The sequence below is a fragment of the Denticeps clupeoides genome, chromosome 12, assembly GCF_900700375.1.
Source record: "Denticeps clupeoides chromosome 12, fDenClu1.1, whole genome shotgun sequence".
NCBI classification, from domain to species: domain Eukaryota; kingdom Metazoa; phylum Chordata; class Actinopteri; order Clupeiformes; family Denticipitidae; genus Denticeps; species Denticeps clupeoides.
In genome coordinates, this window is record NC_041718.1 from 767,962 (window position 1) to 787,797 (window position 19,836).

General features: G+C 43.5%; 1 protein-coding gene across 1 annotated transcript; it reads right to left on the reverse strand.

Annotated features, from left to right (window-relative positions):
* Positions 1 to 285: 285 nt before the first annotated feature.
* LOC114801294 (uncharacterized) lies at positions 286 to 4,007 on the reverse strand. The gene is made up of 2 exons (XM_028999396.1): positions 621 to 4,007; positions 286 to 526 (listed from the first exon to the last, which is right to left on the reverse strand). The coding sequence occupies exon 1, from the start codon at positions 3,990 to 3,992 to the stop codon at positions 816 to 818; it is 3,177 nt and encodes a 1,058-aa protein (XP_028855229.1). The 5' UTR covers positions 3,993 to 4,007; the 3' UTR covers positions 286 to 526; positions 621 to 815.
* Positions 4,008 to 19,836: the final 15,829 nt, after the last annotated feature.

Consider the following 19,836-nt stretch of genomic DNA (forward strand, 5'->3'; position numbering starts at 1 on the left):
CTTTAATGTTCACAGAAGACAACCACTAGCACTCTGTGTACAGATTCCGATGTTTCAGTGCGTGCTCAGCTCTTTTATAGGTACTGACAAACAAAGTCTTTTGGGGTGGGGTCTTCTTTTGGGGTCTTCTGGTTGTTTGTACTGTCTTCTGGCAGGGGCAGATAACCCCTTCAGCAGGGTCAAACCACAAGGTGCGAAGTTGACAGTTTTAACACGGTCGGGTACGGTTGTCTTGTTTCACTTCCTCTTTGAGTGATATGTTCCACTTCCTCTTTGAGTGAGTCTTTTGTTCCTTTGTTTGCACAACATCTGATAACAGATGTTTTACCAGTCTTTAGCAAAGTAACATATGTCAAAGCAGTATATTTCTACAATTCCCCCTTTTGAACTATATTTAATAGTTCAATAAAACAGAACGGACATATAGTCAAGCTGGAACATCTCCTCTGGGTCTTTTAAGGTTATAGTGAGGAGTAAACAGACATGACAGCCACCCTGCCCTGGGTCGGCCTGAATCGTCCGTAACCTAACAGGAATACATGATAAGAAAATGACCGTAATGATACAAAAAGAAGGAAGAAACAATCAAAAGAGTATTTAGACATAAGACCACATTACACCTTCTTCGTCATCACTGGCATCCGGCGGTGGGGTGGAAGGACTGGTAAGCAAAGTTATAGAGAAAATATATAAAACAATATGAACACTGAGTAAATGCAAATTAAGAGTAGTAAAATGTAGGAACTAGTATAATAGGACGCGAAGTAAGGTAATCCCCCTTTGGAAATGTACAACCAGCCGGTTGTATCTTGGGGTCAGTTGTGTCCAGCATCTGCTCTTAGGGCATCCTGGATCTCCGGGACAGTCCGGCCTGGTTCAGGTGCAGCCGCACACTGGGAGAGGTGAAACCAGGTGTCTCCTTTTCCTTTGAGCCGAACAGCATGTGACGTCCTCTCGGTGATCTGGTAGGGCCCTGTCCAACGGGGTTCACTCCATTTCCGTTTGGTCACCTTCAGGAGTACGTATTCTATCCCTGGACTCGGGGGGTTGCCTGCAGGCGGCTGGGACCCTCGGCCTGTGACCTGCGTAGAATGCTGGGAGAGAACACTTTGTAAAATGTTAAAATATGCTTTTGGAGACAGTTTTTCAGATGCTTCAGTAGTCATAAACAGTCGTGACGAAGGACCAGGAAAGGGACGTCCATGTTCTAACTCAAAAGGCGTGTACCCCGAGGTTTTATTCACCGAGCTACGAATAGACATTAAAGCCAATGGTAACGCGTCAACCCAGGACATTTTGGTCTGTGCACAGATTTTTGCCAATTTAGTTTTGAGTGATAGGTTCATTCTTTCCACTTTACCTTGTGATTGAGGATGGTAAACCGTGCCAAACTTGTGTTTTAACCCTAAGGCAGATTCAACTGTTTGCAGATCCTTATTTTTGAAATGAGTTCCATTGTCTGACCTAATGGTTTCAGGAAACCCGTGTTGCGGGATGTAATGGTTAATCAGGCACTTGACCACCGTTTTGCTATCTTCTCTAGTCACGGGCCAGGCTTCTGGCCAGCCCGAGAATGCATCTACCATGACCAGAAGGTACCTATGTCGTCCTACCCGTTCAACCATATCCGTGTAGTCAATCACAATTTCTTTTCCTGGGCACAGTGGAATTGGGAAGATGCCCAACATGGGTTTCAATGTGGGTTTTATTCCGTACAGGTTGCATTCCGTGCAGGTTCTCACTAGGTACTGGGCCATATCATGTAATTGCGGATGCCACCAGGTGGACAGATTCCTCATCATTTGGGTTGCCCCCACGTGTCCCACCCCGTGAGCTTCTTCCATGGCCGTTTGTCTTACGCCCGGAGGTAAAATGGGTCTCCCATCCGGGCCTCTCCATAAATCGGTGTTGGTGGCTCCTCGGGCCAACCAAAGAGTTTTTTCTTCCGGACTTGCTTTCTCCTGTAATTCTTTTAGGGTGGCTTTGGTCAGATCGAGTGGTGTGTCATCCACAGGAGGTTGTGGTTGGGAGTCCATTACCATGATGGATGAGGGTATGTAACCTGCAGTTTGTTTCGCTATGAAGTCAGCTTGTCTGTTACCTTGGGCAATCAGGTCCGTTCCAGTGCTGTGACCTTTACATTTTATGACTGCCACCTTTTCTGGCTGTAACAGGGCTTCGGCTAATTCTTTCATTTCTTCCTCATGTTTTATCGGTTTTCCACCAGCTGTGAGAAATCCTGCTCTCATCCACTGCCTTAGCTCTACATGGACTGCCCCTACTACATAGGCCGAATCACTGTAGATGTTAACCTTTCGGCCTTGTGCCAATTTCAATGCTTCAATGACTGCTCTTAATTCTGCTCTTTGTGCGGATTGAGGTCCTTCCAGTTTTTCTGCCTTGACCACTTCCCATTTCATTTCCTTCTGTTCTACTATTGCCCATGCTGCCTGCAACGTTCCTTGGTCTGTTCTAAAACAACATCCGTCGGTAAACCACTCAGTTGTAGCATCTACAAGTGGTTCAGCTTGTAAATATGGTCTAATGTTCTCCTCTTTCTGTACATTCTTCTCACATTCGTGTGGGGTATCTGATGCCATGTGATCAGCCATGTTTATACCTGCATGTGAGTAGCTAATGTGTGGAGCAGTGAGAATGTCCATTAATCGCCTTTGTCGTAGTGGTGTGAGTGTGAAGGCCTGTGAGGTTACATAGGCTACGACGCTGTGTGCCGTCAGTATTTTCAAAGGATGGTTCATGACTATGTGAGCTGTTTTAGTGATGATTTTAGCTAGTCCTGCCGCATGTTGGGTGCATGATGGATGTCGTTGTTCAATATTGTCTAGCATGACACTGACATATGTGAGTACACGTCTCTCTCCCCCTTTTTTCTGGAACAGTACACCATTGACGTGAGTATCTGTTCCAGAAACATCCAAATGAAAAGTCAACGCATAGTCCGGGATTGCTAGGTCAGCGGCCACGGAAAGTCGTTGTTTGAGAGTGATAAAACATTGTTCAGTTTCATAGGTCCATTCTAATGGTGCGTGGAGGTTTTTCATGCCTTTTGCGTTCACAAGAGCCCTGAGAGGGGTAGTGAGACCCACGTAATCAGGGATATAATTCCTACTAAAGCCAGTCAGACCTAAGAAGGAGAGCATGTCCTTGACAGAATGTGGACGTGGATGGTGTAGAATAGAATTTCGATGGTCTTTAGATAGAGAGACCCCTGTCTGAGCAACCATGCGCCCCAAGAAGGAAACTTGTTTGCGGCAACATTGTAGCTTGGACCTACTAACTTTGAAGCCGACTTCTGCTAGAAAGGTCAATAGTGAGCGAGTTGCTTGTAGGCAAACGTCTGCCGTGGGGGCAGAAAGTAGTAAGTCATCAACATATTGGACCAGGAAACAGTCAGATGGGAGTGGGCATTTAGCTAGGATAGCCTTCAGATGTTGATTGAAAAGACCGGGCGAGAGAGCAAACCCTTGGGGTAAGCGAGTGTAGCGCCATTGGTGGCCCCTGAAAGTGAATGAAAAGACATCTCTCAAGGACTCCGCCAATGGAAGGCAGAAGAAAGCGTTGGCTAAATCTATACATGAGAACCAGGCGTGTGACGGAGGCAGGTTGGCCAGGGCAACATAAGGATTGGGCACCGGGAGAGATGTAGTTCCCAGGAGAGAATTGATTCTCCTGAGGTCATGGACCATACGATATTTATCCGTACCCTTCTTTTCGACTGGGAGAATAGGAGTGTTCCAGGGGGATCCAGACGGTTCGAGGACCCCAGCATCGATTAGACCCTCAATGGTCTCGGCAATGCCGGCTTCCGCCTGGGGTTTGTGTGGATATTGAGACTGCCACACGGGAGCGGAAGTATGCAACGTAAAAGTGACTGGAGGGATGCCGACACAACCAACGTCGGTAGGTCCTTGAGACCACAGGGAACGTGGAATGGAATCAAGAATTGACTGTGAATCGCAATGGTCCGTCATTTCTCTACCATGAGACCGAGACAAGGTGTCATGATGCAACACAGCGGAGTTGATCAAGGACGAAGTGGGCAAAATTTGGTAAGTTGAAGTGGATTCCGAGAATAAAACATATGGTAATCTAGTATTGACCCAATCGGTTGCTGCAATTGCTCGTTTTACTATTCCACCTAATTCCTTGGCCTGATGTCCAGGGTTTAGGGCTAACGAAATGTGTGGGACTGCCTCAGCGGACATCATATACCACTGTTCCTGTTCCGGTGTGAGAGTAACAGCCGCCGCAACACCCTCCGGAGCCGCAAAAAGGCATGTACTAGTGACAGACCACTGATGACCCTCACAATTATCCTGGAACTGGTGCTGATACCAGGTGGTGTCATGTCTGTCATAAAAAAGAGTGAGATGGGGTGGGTCAGGAGGAGGCACATAAGGATGGAGTTGGGAGAGCCACGGTTGCCACTGTTGGAACATCGTCAGTACACCTGGGGACGCACTTGGTTCAGAGTTCAGCATAGCCCAATAGATGTCCGCTGTGGGAGACACATCCTGAGCGGGATGTAGAAGAAACTGTCCATTGCCTTCAACCATTTCGCGACACGGAAGGATCGTTCCTGCTGGCAAGGACACAGTTAGGCCCTGTGGGGAGCAAGTGATACTGGCCCCCAGTCGTATCAATAGGTCTCGGCCGAGGAGGTTGACCGGTACGTCCTTGGAACAAATGTAACTGTGTAACAGTGTCTGGTTGCCAACGACTGTAGGAAGTGGTGTGGTGAACGGCAGAACCCTTGGATCCCCAGAGATGCCCACGACTGTAGTAGTGAGGTTGGAAAGTTTACCTCGCGATACGGACCGGACTGTGGAGTGTGTAGCCCCTGTGTCCACCAGGAAGTCTTTTTGCAGTCCGTCTACAGTTATAGACAGCATGGGATCCGCCGTAGGCACCACACTGTCTAGGGCAGTCTGTGGGGTGTCCTATTGGGTACCACCCTCAAAGTGGTCCCAACTTGTCATGGGCATTTGTGGGGCCGGAAAGCCTCCCGGACCTCCACGCGGCTGTTGGAATCTCCCTCGCTGTGCAGGACGGTGCTGATATGGAGTTCCCCAGGCTGGCGGGCCAGTGGACTTGTGAGGGCAGGCTCGGGCCCAGTGACTGGGATCTCCGCAAGTGAAACAGCCTGTGGTTTGTCCCCCGTTTCCACCCCTCCGTTGACCTCTCCCTCTGAAACCACCCCTTCTTTCCCCCCTAGGGGGACCAGCCTGTCCATAAGGAACCGGCGGAGGGTAAGCTGAATGTTGGGGGTACTGTGGTGGAGGCTGCCATCCACCAGAAGGGAAGGACGGCATTGGCTGAGGGGGGTGCGGTGCAACTGCGGCCACTAACTGCTTTTTTGGTTTTTCTGGTTTACCACCTAATTCTTTTTTTGCTTGTTGTATTTGCATTCGGAGTAACTGTTGTTGCAGGTCTTCCACAGTTTCTCCCTTACTGGAATCCTTATCCTGACATTTGTTGAGATTAAATAGCAGGTGTTTTTTCCATGTGGAGAAATCGCTATCCTGCAAATCAGGGTTGTCTTCCATTTTGTCCGATGTAGCCTCTGGGACCCCCTTTAACACTGCCTTCCTGAACAGAATTGACATTGGACCCGGTGTCCCTGGGTGTTGCCCTGTCCTACCCGTCCAATCATCTATTGCTTGGTCGAGGTAAGCAGGTGGGTTCTGTTTGCGGTCCCATTTAATTCTAGTCATTCCACCTGCCGCGTCTTTTAGTGGAAAGGACTGTCTTAGGGCGCGATTGAGGTTGTTGAGGACATTGTATATAGGAACTTCATTGGGGGTCTCGAGGGTCCCGGCGTCTCGTTCTACCGCTAACAGTTGAGATTTGGAGGAACACATGGTCAATATTGCTCTAATGTCACCCAAGGCTAGGTCGACGCCGGCAGTGTGTTTTTCCAAGGCCACTAACCATGGATGTGCTCCGTCGTGTATGTTTGGTAATTTGTGAACTAGCCCTGTGATGTCCCCTAAAGTGTATGGCTGATACACAGGCCTTTCCCCTGGTTTTCTCTGAATCAGTGGATAAACCCCTGCTACCCTTACCAACTCAAGTCCATTATTTTCCTCATCTTCCTCTTCTTCACCTTCGTTCCTGTCTATGTCATGCCCTTCCCCCTTAGGTAGTTCCCAGCCAGACCCTTCAGTTCCAATCCTCCCTCTAGTTCTATGAGCTATTGGTTCCCTGATCTCATGTCCTTGTCCTGCCTTAGCTTCCTCAACTGCCTGGATCATTAAATCTGCAATTTCTTCTCCCGTGGTGTTTAGGCTTTCGAGTGATTTTGGTGCCTGCTGTACTTTGAGGCATATTGTAACTGTTTCAGGTTTTTGACCTTGTTCAGGTTGTGTTGTGGATTGTTCCCTGTAGGTAGTTTCTGATCTTTCCTCTGTCGAAGGAACCTGTTGGGGCTTGCTATGTTTGGCCTGGTACCGGGCCCTTGCATGTTGGAATGGTGCACCGGGTTGCAGTACCAGTGGATCTGCTTTTACGGTGTCAGTTCCTAATGAAGGTGTGGTAGACGATACACCTTCAGCGGGACAGGTTAAGATGCCCCCCGTGACTTCCAGGACAGGATATATTGATGCAGGCACCCTGGGAGGTGGAGGCGCTGTTGGGTCAGGGGTATATGGAGGTGGTGCCTCTTTTTCCTTTTTCATGCGAACTTTGGCGAGTTCCCACCATCCCGCGAATTTATTGTATTTTATCCTTTTGTTCTTTTGTGTTTCTTGTTCCTTCTTATGTTTTTGTCGACTAAACAGCCCAGCACTTTCCAACATTCTTCCCGCTTCTCCCTCTTTTTTCTTAGCTTCTCGCGCTATGGAGCGAAATATTATGCCCCAATTCCCACTACTCTCTTTGGTCTGGCCTTTTTCTATCAGTAGTTTTGTGGTGGTAATGTCGAGTAATTTCTTTTGTTCCGCTGCTTCCTTAGAAGGGTAAGTGACGTCTATCACAAAGTGCATCTCGATCAATTGTTCGCCGAGCGTACTGAGAACCCTTCCGGGAGCCCAACCATCTCCTACATCTTTATCCAGTTCTCCTTCCATGTTATTTCCACGGAAAGGCTTGTCTTTTTATTTTTTATGAGAATTATGTCCAGCTGGGGTCTTGCCAATAGGTGGCACTAACAGCTGGGGAGTACCGTTTTTAAGTCAGTGAGTCAGCACTTGAAATATCCCCCTTTGGTGGTATCAAGCTTCTACCTGGGAGTAAGACTTCCCAGGCGGATACACCTTGCCTCTGCTTCCAAATGGGGGTGCTAGTTGTTCTCACTGTTATTATTCACAATCATTCATTCCCATGTGGTGCAGTATGTAAATGTGATTATGTGTTTTTACACTTTTAACATTAACAGGGGAATACCTGATATTCACCCTTTATTGAAATGAATTGGGAACAAAAAGGAATCTAATTCCCTTTATTATGTAATCTGTGAACACGGAAGAACAGACTGTCTTTCCCAGTGTTTCACAGCATTCACACCGTTGTGTATTTATTTGGCCATGTTAACACAATATATTCATATATCACATGTATAAAAACCTCTTCATACCTTTTAACTAATATTCTGGAAATTTAAGTAACAACCTGGGTGATTACTAGGGACTCCAACCCGTACGATAATTCTCTTTAATTATTCCTCTGGTACTTTAAGAAATAACTTCTGGTATTTCTAGGGACTCCAACCCATAACCTCTGGTAATTTAAGAAACAACTTGTGTTATTTCTAAGGACTCCAACCCATAACAAAACACCCTTGTATTTAAATTTATTAAGGAATTTAGAAGTAATCTAAAATTACTCCAGGGCCTCCAACCCACTACTGAGATTTCACGCCGGACCCCAAATTGGACTCGTCAGTGCCAATAGTGGTCCGACCTCAGTATTCTTTTGTCACCGTTCTTTTATTGTAATTCCAAATTTTCTATCGTCTTTTAACTCGTATTCAATTCAGTCTTTTTCAGCCTTTTAGAACAATATTCTAATACAGGATACTCGGAGTCTGGACACAAAGTTTATTTAGAGTAGTCAATTGAAGCAGAATGAAAGGTCTGCTTACCTTTTGTGATTCGACCGGTCGCTTTCTGTCCAAACTCCTTTCACCTGGCCCTGTCCAATCTCCTCTGTTGATCCAGAAGAAGATCCTGTTCGTGACGCCAATTTGAAGGAATAAATTTGTGAGATTATTGGTCTTCTCCGCGGGTCCTTCAACCCAGGTTCTTTGTTGGAGGATGCATTGCTCAAGGCTGAGAAAGAATGAAGACTCAAGACTCAGTCTGCGCAGAAGGGGGAATCTTTAATGTTCACAGAAGACAACCACTAGCACTCTGTGTACAGATTCCGATGTTTCAGTGCGTGCTCAGCTCTTTTATAGGTACTGACAAACAAAGTCTTTTGGGGTGGGGTCTTCTTTTGGGGTCTTCTGGTTGTTTGTACTGTCTTCTGGCAGGGGCAGATAACCCCTTCAGCAGGGTCAAACCACAAGGTGCGAAGTTGACAGTTTTAACACGGTCGGGTACGGTTGTCTTGTTTCACTTCCTCTTTGAGTGATATGTTCCACTTCCTCTTTGAGTGAGTCTTTTGTTCCTTTGTTTGCACAACATCTGATAACAGATGTTTTACCAGTCTTTAGCAAAGTAACATATGTCAAAGCAGTATATTTCTACAGACACCACTCCGACAACCAGCGATTTATATCGAGGAGCCTGCTACAGGTCTCGTCGCTACGCCGAAACTGCGGTAATGGGCCAGAGCAGATTACTGTATCCGACATCGTTTTAGCCAGTTCAAGCATCTCTATAAAATTATCTTTAGTTATTTCCGACTGGCGTAGCCGGGCGTCGTTAGCGCCGACGTGAATCGCTATACTAGAGTACCTGCGGTTATTTTTTGCCAGCGATTTTAAATTTGCGCGGATGTCGGGCGCTCTGGCTCCAGGAAAACACAGGATTTTATTCGCTGGTGCCTGTATCCTCACGTTTCGAACTATAGAGTCGCCAATGAATAGAGCCGGTGGACTGTAGGACCCAGCGGATGCCTCGCTGAGGGGGGAGAAGCGGTTCTGAACAAAAACTATTTTTAATGACAAGGGGAAAGCCTGACACCAGTATTTATTGGGCTTGGTAAATGAATGCGATAGTGAGTGTCATCCAACCTACCACTGCAATGATCCAATAATGTGTGTTAGGATGCACAGTGAGGAGCTGTGAGCTGATGGCCAAAATCAGACTGAAAAGCCATTAAAGGTTATCGACACCTCATTACACTGCCATTCACTGCCCATGTGTGTATCTATACCCAACCAAAAAAAAAATGCTGGTGTGTGTGAAATTTTGCTTGCCAACATCCGTTTGGCAAGCACACACATATCAACAACAACAACATTTATTTCTTATTTAGCCCAAAATCACATACAGTATGTTTAATCGTCAACAACACATATACACCAACTCAGCTGAGCAGGTCTGACAAATTTCTCTTAACACCACTGAAAAGTGTGCCTTTTGAAATACATTTGAATAAAGGGGAGTGATGAAAGGCCACTTAATCACATCAGTTCTGTCAAACTTTCAACTGAAAAGTAGACATAAACACGTTTGACACTTACAGAAAGTGCTTTTTTTCCCAGACAAATGACTAAATATGCATCCTTGGTGGTGGTCTAATACATCCAGGAATATAAATATCAAAGTAAGTATGCATGTGCTTGTACATGCTCAACATCAAATCTCATTTAATATTCATACATATAGTCAAGCAAGTACAGATAGGTCATAATATGATGACCATATGAACTGAATAACATTGATCACCTACAAACCAGATTCCAAAAACGTTGGGACACTATACAAATCGTGAATAAAAACTGAATGCAATGATGTGGAGGTGCCAACCTCTAATATTTGATTCAGAATAGAACACAAATCACGGAACAAAAGTTTAAACTGAGAAGGGAAAGGGAAAAATATTAAGGGAAAAATATCCAAAAAAAAAAGTTTGGACAAGGCCATTTTCACCACTGGTTGGCATCTTCCTTTCTTCTTACAACACTCAACAGACGTCTGGGGACTGAGAAGACCAGTTTCTCTAGTTTAGATGTAGGAATGCTTTCTTGTCTAATACAGGCCTCTAACTGTTCAATCCTCTTGGGCCTTCTTTGTCGCACCTTCCTCTTTATGATGTGCCAAATGTTCTCTCTGGACTGCAGACTGGCCATTTCAGTACCCAGATCCTTCTCCTATGCAGCCATGATTGTTGTGATGCAGAATGTGGTCTGGCATTATCTTGTTGAAAAATGCAGGGTCTTCCCTGAAAGAGATGACGTCTGGATGGGAGCATATGTTGCTCAAGAACCTGAATATATTTTTCTGCATTGAACGTGCCTTTCCAGACATGCAAGCTCCCCACGCCACCCCATACCATCAGAGACGCAGGCTGAACTGAGTGTTGATAACAACTTGGGTTGTCCTTGTCCTCTTTGGTCCAGATGAAATGGCGTCCCAGATTTCCAGAAAGAACTTCGAATCGTGACTTGTCTGACCTCAGAACAGTCTTCCATTTTGCCACACTCCATTTTAAATGATCCCTGGCCCAGTGAAAACGCCTGAGCTTGTGGATCTTGCTTAGAAATTGATTCTTCTTTGCACTGTAGAGTTTCAGCTGGCAACGGTGGATGGCACAGTGGATTGTGTTCACTGACAATGGTTTCTGGAAGTATTCTTGAGCCCATTCTGTGATTTCCTTTACAGTAGGAAATCCTGGTTGTGGTGCAGTGTCGTTTAAGGGCCCGGAGATCACGGGCATCCAGTATGGTTTTACGGCCTTGACCCTTACACACAGAGATTGTTCCAGATTCTTTGCATCTATCATCAGCAACTGTGTATAACATCATCCGAAGATTCAAAGTCTTTGCAATTTTTCGCTGGGTAACACCTTTCTGATATTGCTCCACTATCTTTCAGTGCAACATTGTGGGAATTGGTGATCTTCTACCCATCTTGGCTTCTGAGAGACACAAATTTACTTTTTCCATCCTGTTATGGCTACTTGTCCCAACATTTTTGGGATTTGTTGACACTGTGAAATTTTGAATCAACATATTTTTCCTTTAAAATGATACATTTACTTGGATTAAACTCTATGTTCTATTACAAATAAAATATTGACATTTGCCATCTCCACATCATTGCATTCAGTTTTTATTCCCAATTTGTTTAGTGTCCCAACTTTTTTGTAATCCGGTTTGTAGAGACAGTGGCAGTTTAACCCTTTAACTTGATAAGTCCTTGGTCTGTGGTGGTCAGTACCTTTTTAAAGTGATCCAAGAAGATATCATGGGTGGTCAAAGTTCACTGATGCACACAAGAAGTGCAGTATGGAACCTATACTTTATATCACGTCAATGGTCTTAATGTCATGAAAGATCAATGTATATGTTTTTCATCCTCTATTAATCACTTCTTAATGGTGACTAAATAGGAAAACACATAGAAATATTAAATATTTTAGTAATGCGACCATGGGTTTAATTAAAGGGCACAGCTGGGATAAAATGGGAAAATGGTCAATTTAATAGAATTTTACATAAAACAACCGGAATTGCATCTAGAGTTATTATTCTATACTTTTAATCCATCAATTTTATGTAAACTCTTTTACAATTATTCCAACTTACATAAACTTGTCATAAATAAGCATTAGTATTGCTATTTTTCATAACAATTTATAAATATAAATGTTTACTAACATGTTAACTCCTTTATTTCTATAATGCTCATTTTTATCAGGTGATATTTGATTAACATTCTGCATCATAAACATTTTTGTACTAGTCATGAGCAGCATTCTCATTTCAGATTCAATTCACATGCCAAGAACTATTTAAAGAAATCTCTTCAATATCGTATAAGACCTATAACTGATCAAAATTATTTTGTTTAACTAAACATGGATAAAGTTCTCATTCGATACTCGAAAGGCTGGCAGGATTTGTCAACATTCACCAGATCCACCCTCCAGCAACTTCCTTTGCATGAAGATATAAATAAATAAATAAATAAATAAATAAATAAATGCATACATACATACATACATACATACATACATACATAAAGCTCTCATGATAATTTAACAGGTTCTCCATCATTTTCTGCCTCATTTTTGAATCCAACATCACACTGCTGGGATGGTGGGATTTTTAATGGGCAAGAATCCCTTTAAATTGAGGCTGTTGCAGTGAGAGTGCTTGACCTTGTCTTCCATAAGAAAATGAGAATAGACAGAAGGGGATTTTTTTCCCTGCTCTGTTTTCCCTGTTGTTATAAGTGTGATGACTGCTTTGTTAGCCTTTAACAACAGGAGGAAATGTTTGTACAACCCCAAATCAGAAAAAGTTGGGTGAGGATGGAAAAGGTGACTAAAAAAATAAAGCAGTAATTCAAAAATTTCCCTTAACTTTTATTTCATTGCAGACAGTATGAACACAAGATAATGTTTTTTTTGGTCAACATCATTTGATTAGTAAATAAACATCCATTCAGGCTTGCAACCCATAAAAAAAAAAGTTGAGATCGGGGCAATTTAGGGGTAGTAGTAAGGTATTATAACTAAATAATGATGTGATTTGAAACTAGTTTTGCCATCAAGTGTGAGCAAAAATCTTTGAAATGATTTTCAAAGACAGATAGGAAGAGATTTGGGCATTCCTCCCTCTACAGTGCATAACATAGAAAAATTACCGTGCGCAAAGGCCAAGGGCACAAGCCTAAACTGAATGGCTGTGATTTGTCTTCTATAGATAATGTCTCCTATAGAGAATGTTTTTAGTTTCAAAATGCATCAGCGAAGACCCCGTACAGATGTTGCCGGACCCTTTTTCCACCTCTGTCACTCCTACTGTAAGTAAGTCCCAACATTCAGCCCTTACACAGTGGCCACGCCATCCCCCCTGAACTGGACTCTCCCTTAAATGCAGAGGACACTGTCATTGTGAAGCCCAACGAAATATCACTTCACTTTCCCTTACTGGATGCAGGATCACTTGTGGAGCTGTTGTTCTAGAATTGGAATACAATTAGAACAGTATGTGTTGTGTATATATATATATAATCACTAAGAAAAGGCAAATTCAAATGAATTCATCAATTTGCATCATTTGGTTTTGTAGCTGGAAGGTGAGAGCATCAGTACACCCACTCTTCCCTTCAACATGCCGATGTGCTGTTGTGAATTCTTTCTGGAGACTTTCAGCATAAATGCCTTTTAAGTGAGCTGCCGTTCTGACAAGCACCATAAAAGGTTTTGACAGAAGAATTTGATTGACCAATTGCCTGGTGTCAGCTGCCCGTACCAAAGGCAGACAACACAGCGCCACATGCTAATATGTACAAAAGCACAGAAATTGAGGACAAATATTTCCAAAATCCGTTCTCATATTCAGGGGTGTGTGTGTGTGTGTGTGTGTGTGTGTGTATGAGAGGGAGCATGTAGCTTACTTCAGGCAGTCAGGTTGGTAAATGAAGATTCTTGTCCTTGTTGGTGTTAAGTATGGTTGGTGTTAAGTATTCAGACCCTTTGCTGTGACGCTCATATACTCTACTCACAATAAGAGTGATTTTTCTTATTTGCTCTGAATTTTAATGACATAAGTAAGTTCATTTTGATATTATTAATAATGTATGAGAAGAAAACACAATTTTCATTAGTTTAATATTTATTACCAATAATGTTGACAACAGGGATAGCCCCAAACAAGAAAAAAAAATAGTAGAAGATGTTTTCACCATTTGCCACAATGAGGTTGAAGTTTATTGTCATATGTACAAAGTACAGCATACAGAGCACAATGAAATTCTTACTTGAAAACCTCTCCCACGTAGACAGAACATAGAACATGATACATAGAAGACAAAGTGAAGCAGCAATAAATAAACAAGTCACAGATGGGTGAATATATCTAAGTTGCATAAGTGATTGTGCCTAATTTAAGTGAGCATACTATGTGTTGTATAGCCTGATGGCTCTGGGGGAGAAACTGTTTCTGAATCGTGATGTGCGTGTGTGAATTGTCTTGATGGCAGGAAAGTAAAAAGTGACAATGGAGGGTGGCTGGTGTCCTTCAGGATGCTCTTTGTTTTCTTGAGACAGCGTGTGGTGTAAATTTCCATTATTGCTGGGAGTGGTGTGTCTGTGATCCTCTGAGCTGTTTTCACCACCCTCTGCAGAGCTTTCTTGTCCTGAGCAGTACAACTGCCGTACCAGGACGCGATACTGCCAGAAAGGATCGACTCCACAGCGCACCTGTAGAAGCTGGTGAGGACAGAGGTGGATACACCAGCCTTCTTTAGGCGTCTGAGGAAGTGGAATCGTTGGTGGGCTTTTTTGGTGACCACTGTAGTGTGTTCTGAGGACTTGAGGTCGGCACTGAGGGTGACAGCTTGACAGCGATGCCTCATGCTCCTCACTAGCCTCATGATGTTGTTCTGAGTCAATGCATTCCACTGTTCCACAAGTGCTACATGCAGTTCTACCAGGTCACGTGGGGGTGGGGTACATTGCACCTCCTCCACCAAAGCAAACCCTGAGGACCATGTTGACCTCAGCCTATTGGTCACCTCACCTTCTCCACAATGCTGATGCGACACTCATTAGTGAACAGGATGGTACACCACTGCTGCATTGTCCAGGTCACATGGTCTTGTGCCTACTACAAATGTTCATGGCGGAGTCTTGGTGTCAGCAGTTACCTGCAACTGTCGTCGGTGGAGTCTGTTGTGAATGGTTTGTCTGGAAATCCTAGTACCCTCGCATCTTGTAAACACGTCTGCAGCTGTGTGGCAGTTGCATAACAATGTCTGAGTGCATAGGTACTGGTCATCATTGTTGTCTGTCACTCGTGGGGCTCCACTCCTGGGTCTGTCATGTCTGTCAGTAGTTCTGTGTGTTGAGTCGGATGATGAAACATTGAGACACACCAAGTTCTGACTGCCTACCACCAACCCGAAGGCGCGCCATGGCCAGGTGACGCTGCTCATCCGTTAAGTGACGTTGTGTGTTTGAATAAACTTGGAATGCTTTACTGACAATACCAGCTTTTTATACCCACAGAATGTTAAAACTGATGCCACATTGAGAAAGGTTGTCTCTTGGTATTGGCCCCAATATAAGGCACACCTGTACACAATAAGACCATTACATGGAAAACACAAAATGAGCTGTGTCTGTCACCCCAATACAATTGCCTTCCTATCCCAAAATTGTCTGAAGTGAAGAAACATGTTATGTATGACATCCACTAAGTCCTTCACAATATCCTTAACTTTTTTATCCTCATACTTGAGATGGTTCTACAACTTCATTTGATTCCAGCTATGTTTGATTATACTTGGACTTTGACTTGATTAGGAAAGACACACTCCTGACCTTACAGCTAACAATGCATGTCAGAGCAAATTTGAATCATGAAGTCAAAGGAACTACCTGAATATCTCAGAGACAGAATTGTGGCAAGGCACAGATCTGGCCAAGATTACAAAAATTCTGCTGCATTTAAGGTTCCTTTATAATCTCCTCAGACACATAAACACCTGCATGGAGTAAAAAACACCTGAAGGACTCCAAGATTCTGGGCAGTGGTGGCCTAGTGGGTAAGGAAAGGAACAGTAATCAGAAGGTGCCACTAAGCAAAGCACACTGCTCCCTGAGCGCCTTTCACTGCTCTCCAAGGGTGATGGGTTAAAAGCAGAGGACACATTTCGTTGTTTGCAACATGTGCTGTGCTGCAGTGTTTCACAAAGACAATCAATTCATTTAAGATGTTTTTTTCCCTGACAAGACAGAAACGCTTGTACTTGGGCCTCAAGCAGCCAGGCATAAGATGGCTGACTACACAATAACCCTGGATAGCCTTTCTATCTCACCGAGTATTGAAGTGAAGGATCTAGGTGTCATCATTGATGCAGGTCTTTCATTCAATTCACACGTAGACAATGTCACTAGGATAGCATTCTTTCACCTTAGAAATATTGCGAAAATAAGAAATATAATTTCAATGCATGATGCAGAAAAGTTGGTCCATGCATTTATTACATCAAGGTTAGATTACTGCAATGCATTACTGTCTGGATGCTCTAGTAGGTGCATGAGTAAACTCCAGCTAGTACAGAATGCTGCAGCCAGAGTTCTAACTAAAACTAGGAAATTTGACCACATCACCCCAGTCTTACAATCACTGCACTGGTTACCCATCAAATTTAGGATTGACTACAAAATCCTACTTTTAACCTATAAAGCTCTAAATGGTCTCGCCCCACAGTACCTGAGTGAACTTTTGGTTCTTTACGAACCGCCACGCCCCCTTCGATCAATGGGTGCGGGGTCACTACTGGTACCAAAAGTACAGAAGGTCACAGCTGGGAGCAGATCCTTCTCCTATAGAGCTCTGCAGTTGTGGAACGGCTTGCCTGTCAGTGTCCGGGACTCAGACACAGTCTCAGTGTTTAAATCCAATCTCAAAACCTATCTGTTTTCTCTGGCTCTTTGTTAAAATCCTAGACCCTCATTTCACTTCACTTTGACGCAGTGTCAATTACAAAGTCCAGTTTATCACAGTCCCCCTGTTAGACACAGACAAAGTTAAATTCACCAGTTAGGCTGTCCGAGTTAGGGTACCGGGCCAATATACCACCAATATACCACTATAACCACATATTTCAGTATTGTTCGTACAGTGCAACCGTCTGCCGCTGCTTCAGTTTGTTTTCGCCGAGACACAGAATCAAGCGCCCAGACTACTGGCAGACCCCAGTGAAGAGACCAGCAAATAAATCCTGGTTCCTGACAACTGCTAAACAAGGACATACCATGAAACAAACCAGAGGGTCACCACAGCCACCACCACCGTTACAACTACAGCTTCAGGGATCTTCAAATGGACCAATAACATCATTATGGACACATAATCTAGACCATGACACTGACTACATCCTGGACTCCTCCAACCCTAAAACTGTAGGACTTATTATTATATCATCCCCAACCCTGCACTGACACCATTTGTAGGCTCACTATACCCTGGAAGGGGGTCCCTCTCTGTATCACTCCTTCCCAAGGTTTCTTCCTTTCTTTTTTTCTCTCTCCTAGAGTTTTTTGTGTGGAGTTTTTCCTTGTGTGCAGAAGGGTCAAGTGTGGGGGGTGTCAACTGTAGGGCCTGTCAAAGCCCATTGAGACATACTGTATGTGATTTTGGGCTATATAAGAAATAAATGTTGTTGTTTATGGACTTAAAGTCCAAGTGGTATTTGTGGAGAAAACCAGGCACTGCTCATCATCTGTCCAATACAGTCTTAAGAGTGAAGCATGGTAGCATCATGCCATGGGTGTGTTTTGCAGCTGCAGGGACAGGACAACTCGTTCCCAATTGAGGGAAAGATATCCTGGATATATCCAAGGATATCCTGGACTAAAGCCTTCTACAGAGTGCTAAAGAACTCAGACTGAGCCGAAGGTTTATCTTCCAACAAGACAATGACCCTAAGCACACAGCTAAAATAATGACTAATCTTAAATGGAGCCAGAGCCCTGACTTAAACCCAATTGAGGATCTCTGGAGAGACCTAAAAAGGGCTGTCCACCAACGTTTACCATCAAACCTGCCAGAACTGGAGAGGATCTGGAAAGAGGAATGGCCAAAAAGTTGTTGCATCTTTCCTAAAAAGAGTAATGGCTGTATTTGATCAAAAAAGTGATTCTACTAAATACTGAGCAAAGGGTCTGAATACTTACGACCTTGTGATATTCCGTTTTCTGTTTGATAACAAATGTGCAGAAATCTCAACAATTCTGTGCTTTTTGTCAATATGGGGTGCTCATTAATGAGGGAAAAAATGAACATAAATGATTTTAGCAAACGGCTGCAATAAAATAGAGAATGAAAAGCTCTGTGTGAATAAGCTCTAAATACTTTCCGTACTCACTTGGCAAGATGGACGGACATGCCGGATTTAAAATGGGGCTTTAATACACAGCTGACAAGACAAGAGGAACATCACCAGATCAGATACAAACAGGGCAGTTTTATACATTTAGACACAAGTGATAACACTCAAGAAACATAATAAAACAAGACTAACATGAAGCTCTGGTCCGAACTCCGCACCCGGAGTAACCCCTGCCAGACCGGATCATGACATTATGTCGTCCGTATGCGTCTTGCTTCCTTGTCATGTCCAGCCATCATGACAGAATGACGCGACCATATTCAGATGGTGCGGACGCCACCCCGCAGAGATTCAAAGAGCCATGGTTCGTCGGGAGGACACCTGACCCATGTCTGGTGATGTTCCCTTGTCTTGTCAGTTATGTATTAAACCCCCGCTTTGTGATGTCGTGCGTATGCGTCCTGCTTCCTTGCCATGTCCAGCCAACGTGACACCGCTGTATTAATTCTAATGTACAGCTGGTATGATGGTAACACATTTAAAATAACCTATTCGTTTTAATTCAGCTTAAAACAATTTATCAATAATACACCAGAGGGAGTGCTATACCATGAGTACGACTAAATAAAATGTCAGCACACCCCTGGCAACATATATAAAACTACCAAACTCCCTCTCATGCATGAGGTTTTAAGGGTTTAAGACAGGGGGTTTTATATTAAAACTACAAAAGGACAATCATGTGCAGACCTTTAGAAAATCAGTCTCCAACTGTTTAGAGATTTGCTGTAAACATTAATGAGCACTTTGAAGCAGAACATGACATAGAAAACCTCTGTAAACACATTTATGACTTCCTATAAAAATGGATCTGCAGATGAAAAAACCTACCAGATATGAGCTCAGAAATGAACCTCTAAAAAACAAACCTGGTTGAAGAGATCTTGATCATTTCTTGATCATTTCACTGAATAAAACATTTGCAATTGTTCAAGTGTTCAGTGCTAAATAATTAGAATGAATTAATAATTAGAACCATAAAAAATAACCTATGCACTTAATTTCACCTCTGAAGGTTTGAAGTTTCACAACAAAGCCTTTTGAATTCAGATTTGTGCAGACATATTGCTAAGGATTTAGTTTAGTTCTTGATAGCTATGTTGTTGTTCTTTAAATTCCTATTCATCTGACACATTAAAGATGAATTCTGCTTGATGTGGACCCTCTAACTTATATCTTGTGGTTCTGTTGTAGCCCTTTTGAAATCTTCATTTCGTTGAAATTACAGCAGCATGTTAAGCGCTCTGTCGCTTACTTGATGTGGAAAGTTGCACCGACGATTTTCAGATATTCACTTACCTTTTCAGAGATGTCACACCCATTTGCTGGTGAACCCTGCCTTAGGGAAACTGGTATCTTCTCCAGTAAATAAAATCAGATGAGTAAATAATTGGCCTTTCATTGTTTATTCACTCTTTTTAGAGACCTATTGTACAGTGTAATAACTGTATCCTTTATTTTTACCACTATAATTCAAGTACAGCATAACAAAAAAGGGCCAACTGCAAGCTGTAGCCATCCAAACAATGAGCCTACAGAATGCACAAAAGTTATTACGTTATAAAAAGCAAATTGTCAGCATCGGTAATGACCAGAGTACACTTTCTTCCAAACACAGAGGCAGCACAATGAGCAGGGACAGCAGCAGCGTCGTTCTGGGAACAGCATGCATATGAGGTGAGGGACCTGGAAGCGATTGCAGAGGGAGGCACGGCTCATCCATCCTAATACTCTGAGCACTACAGCAGAGCGACTCAGCCATCTGCAGGATCTAGCGGTGGGGAGGGGTTCCAGGCTT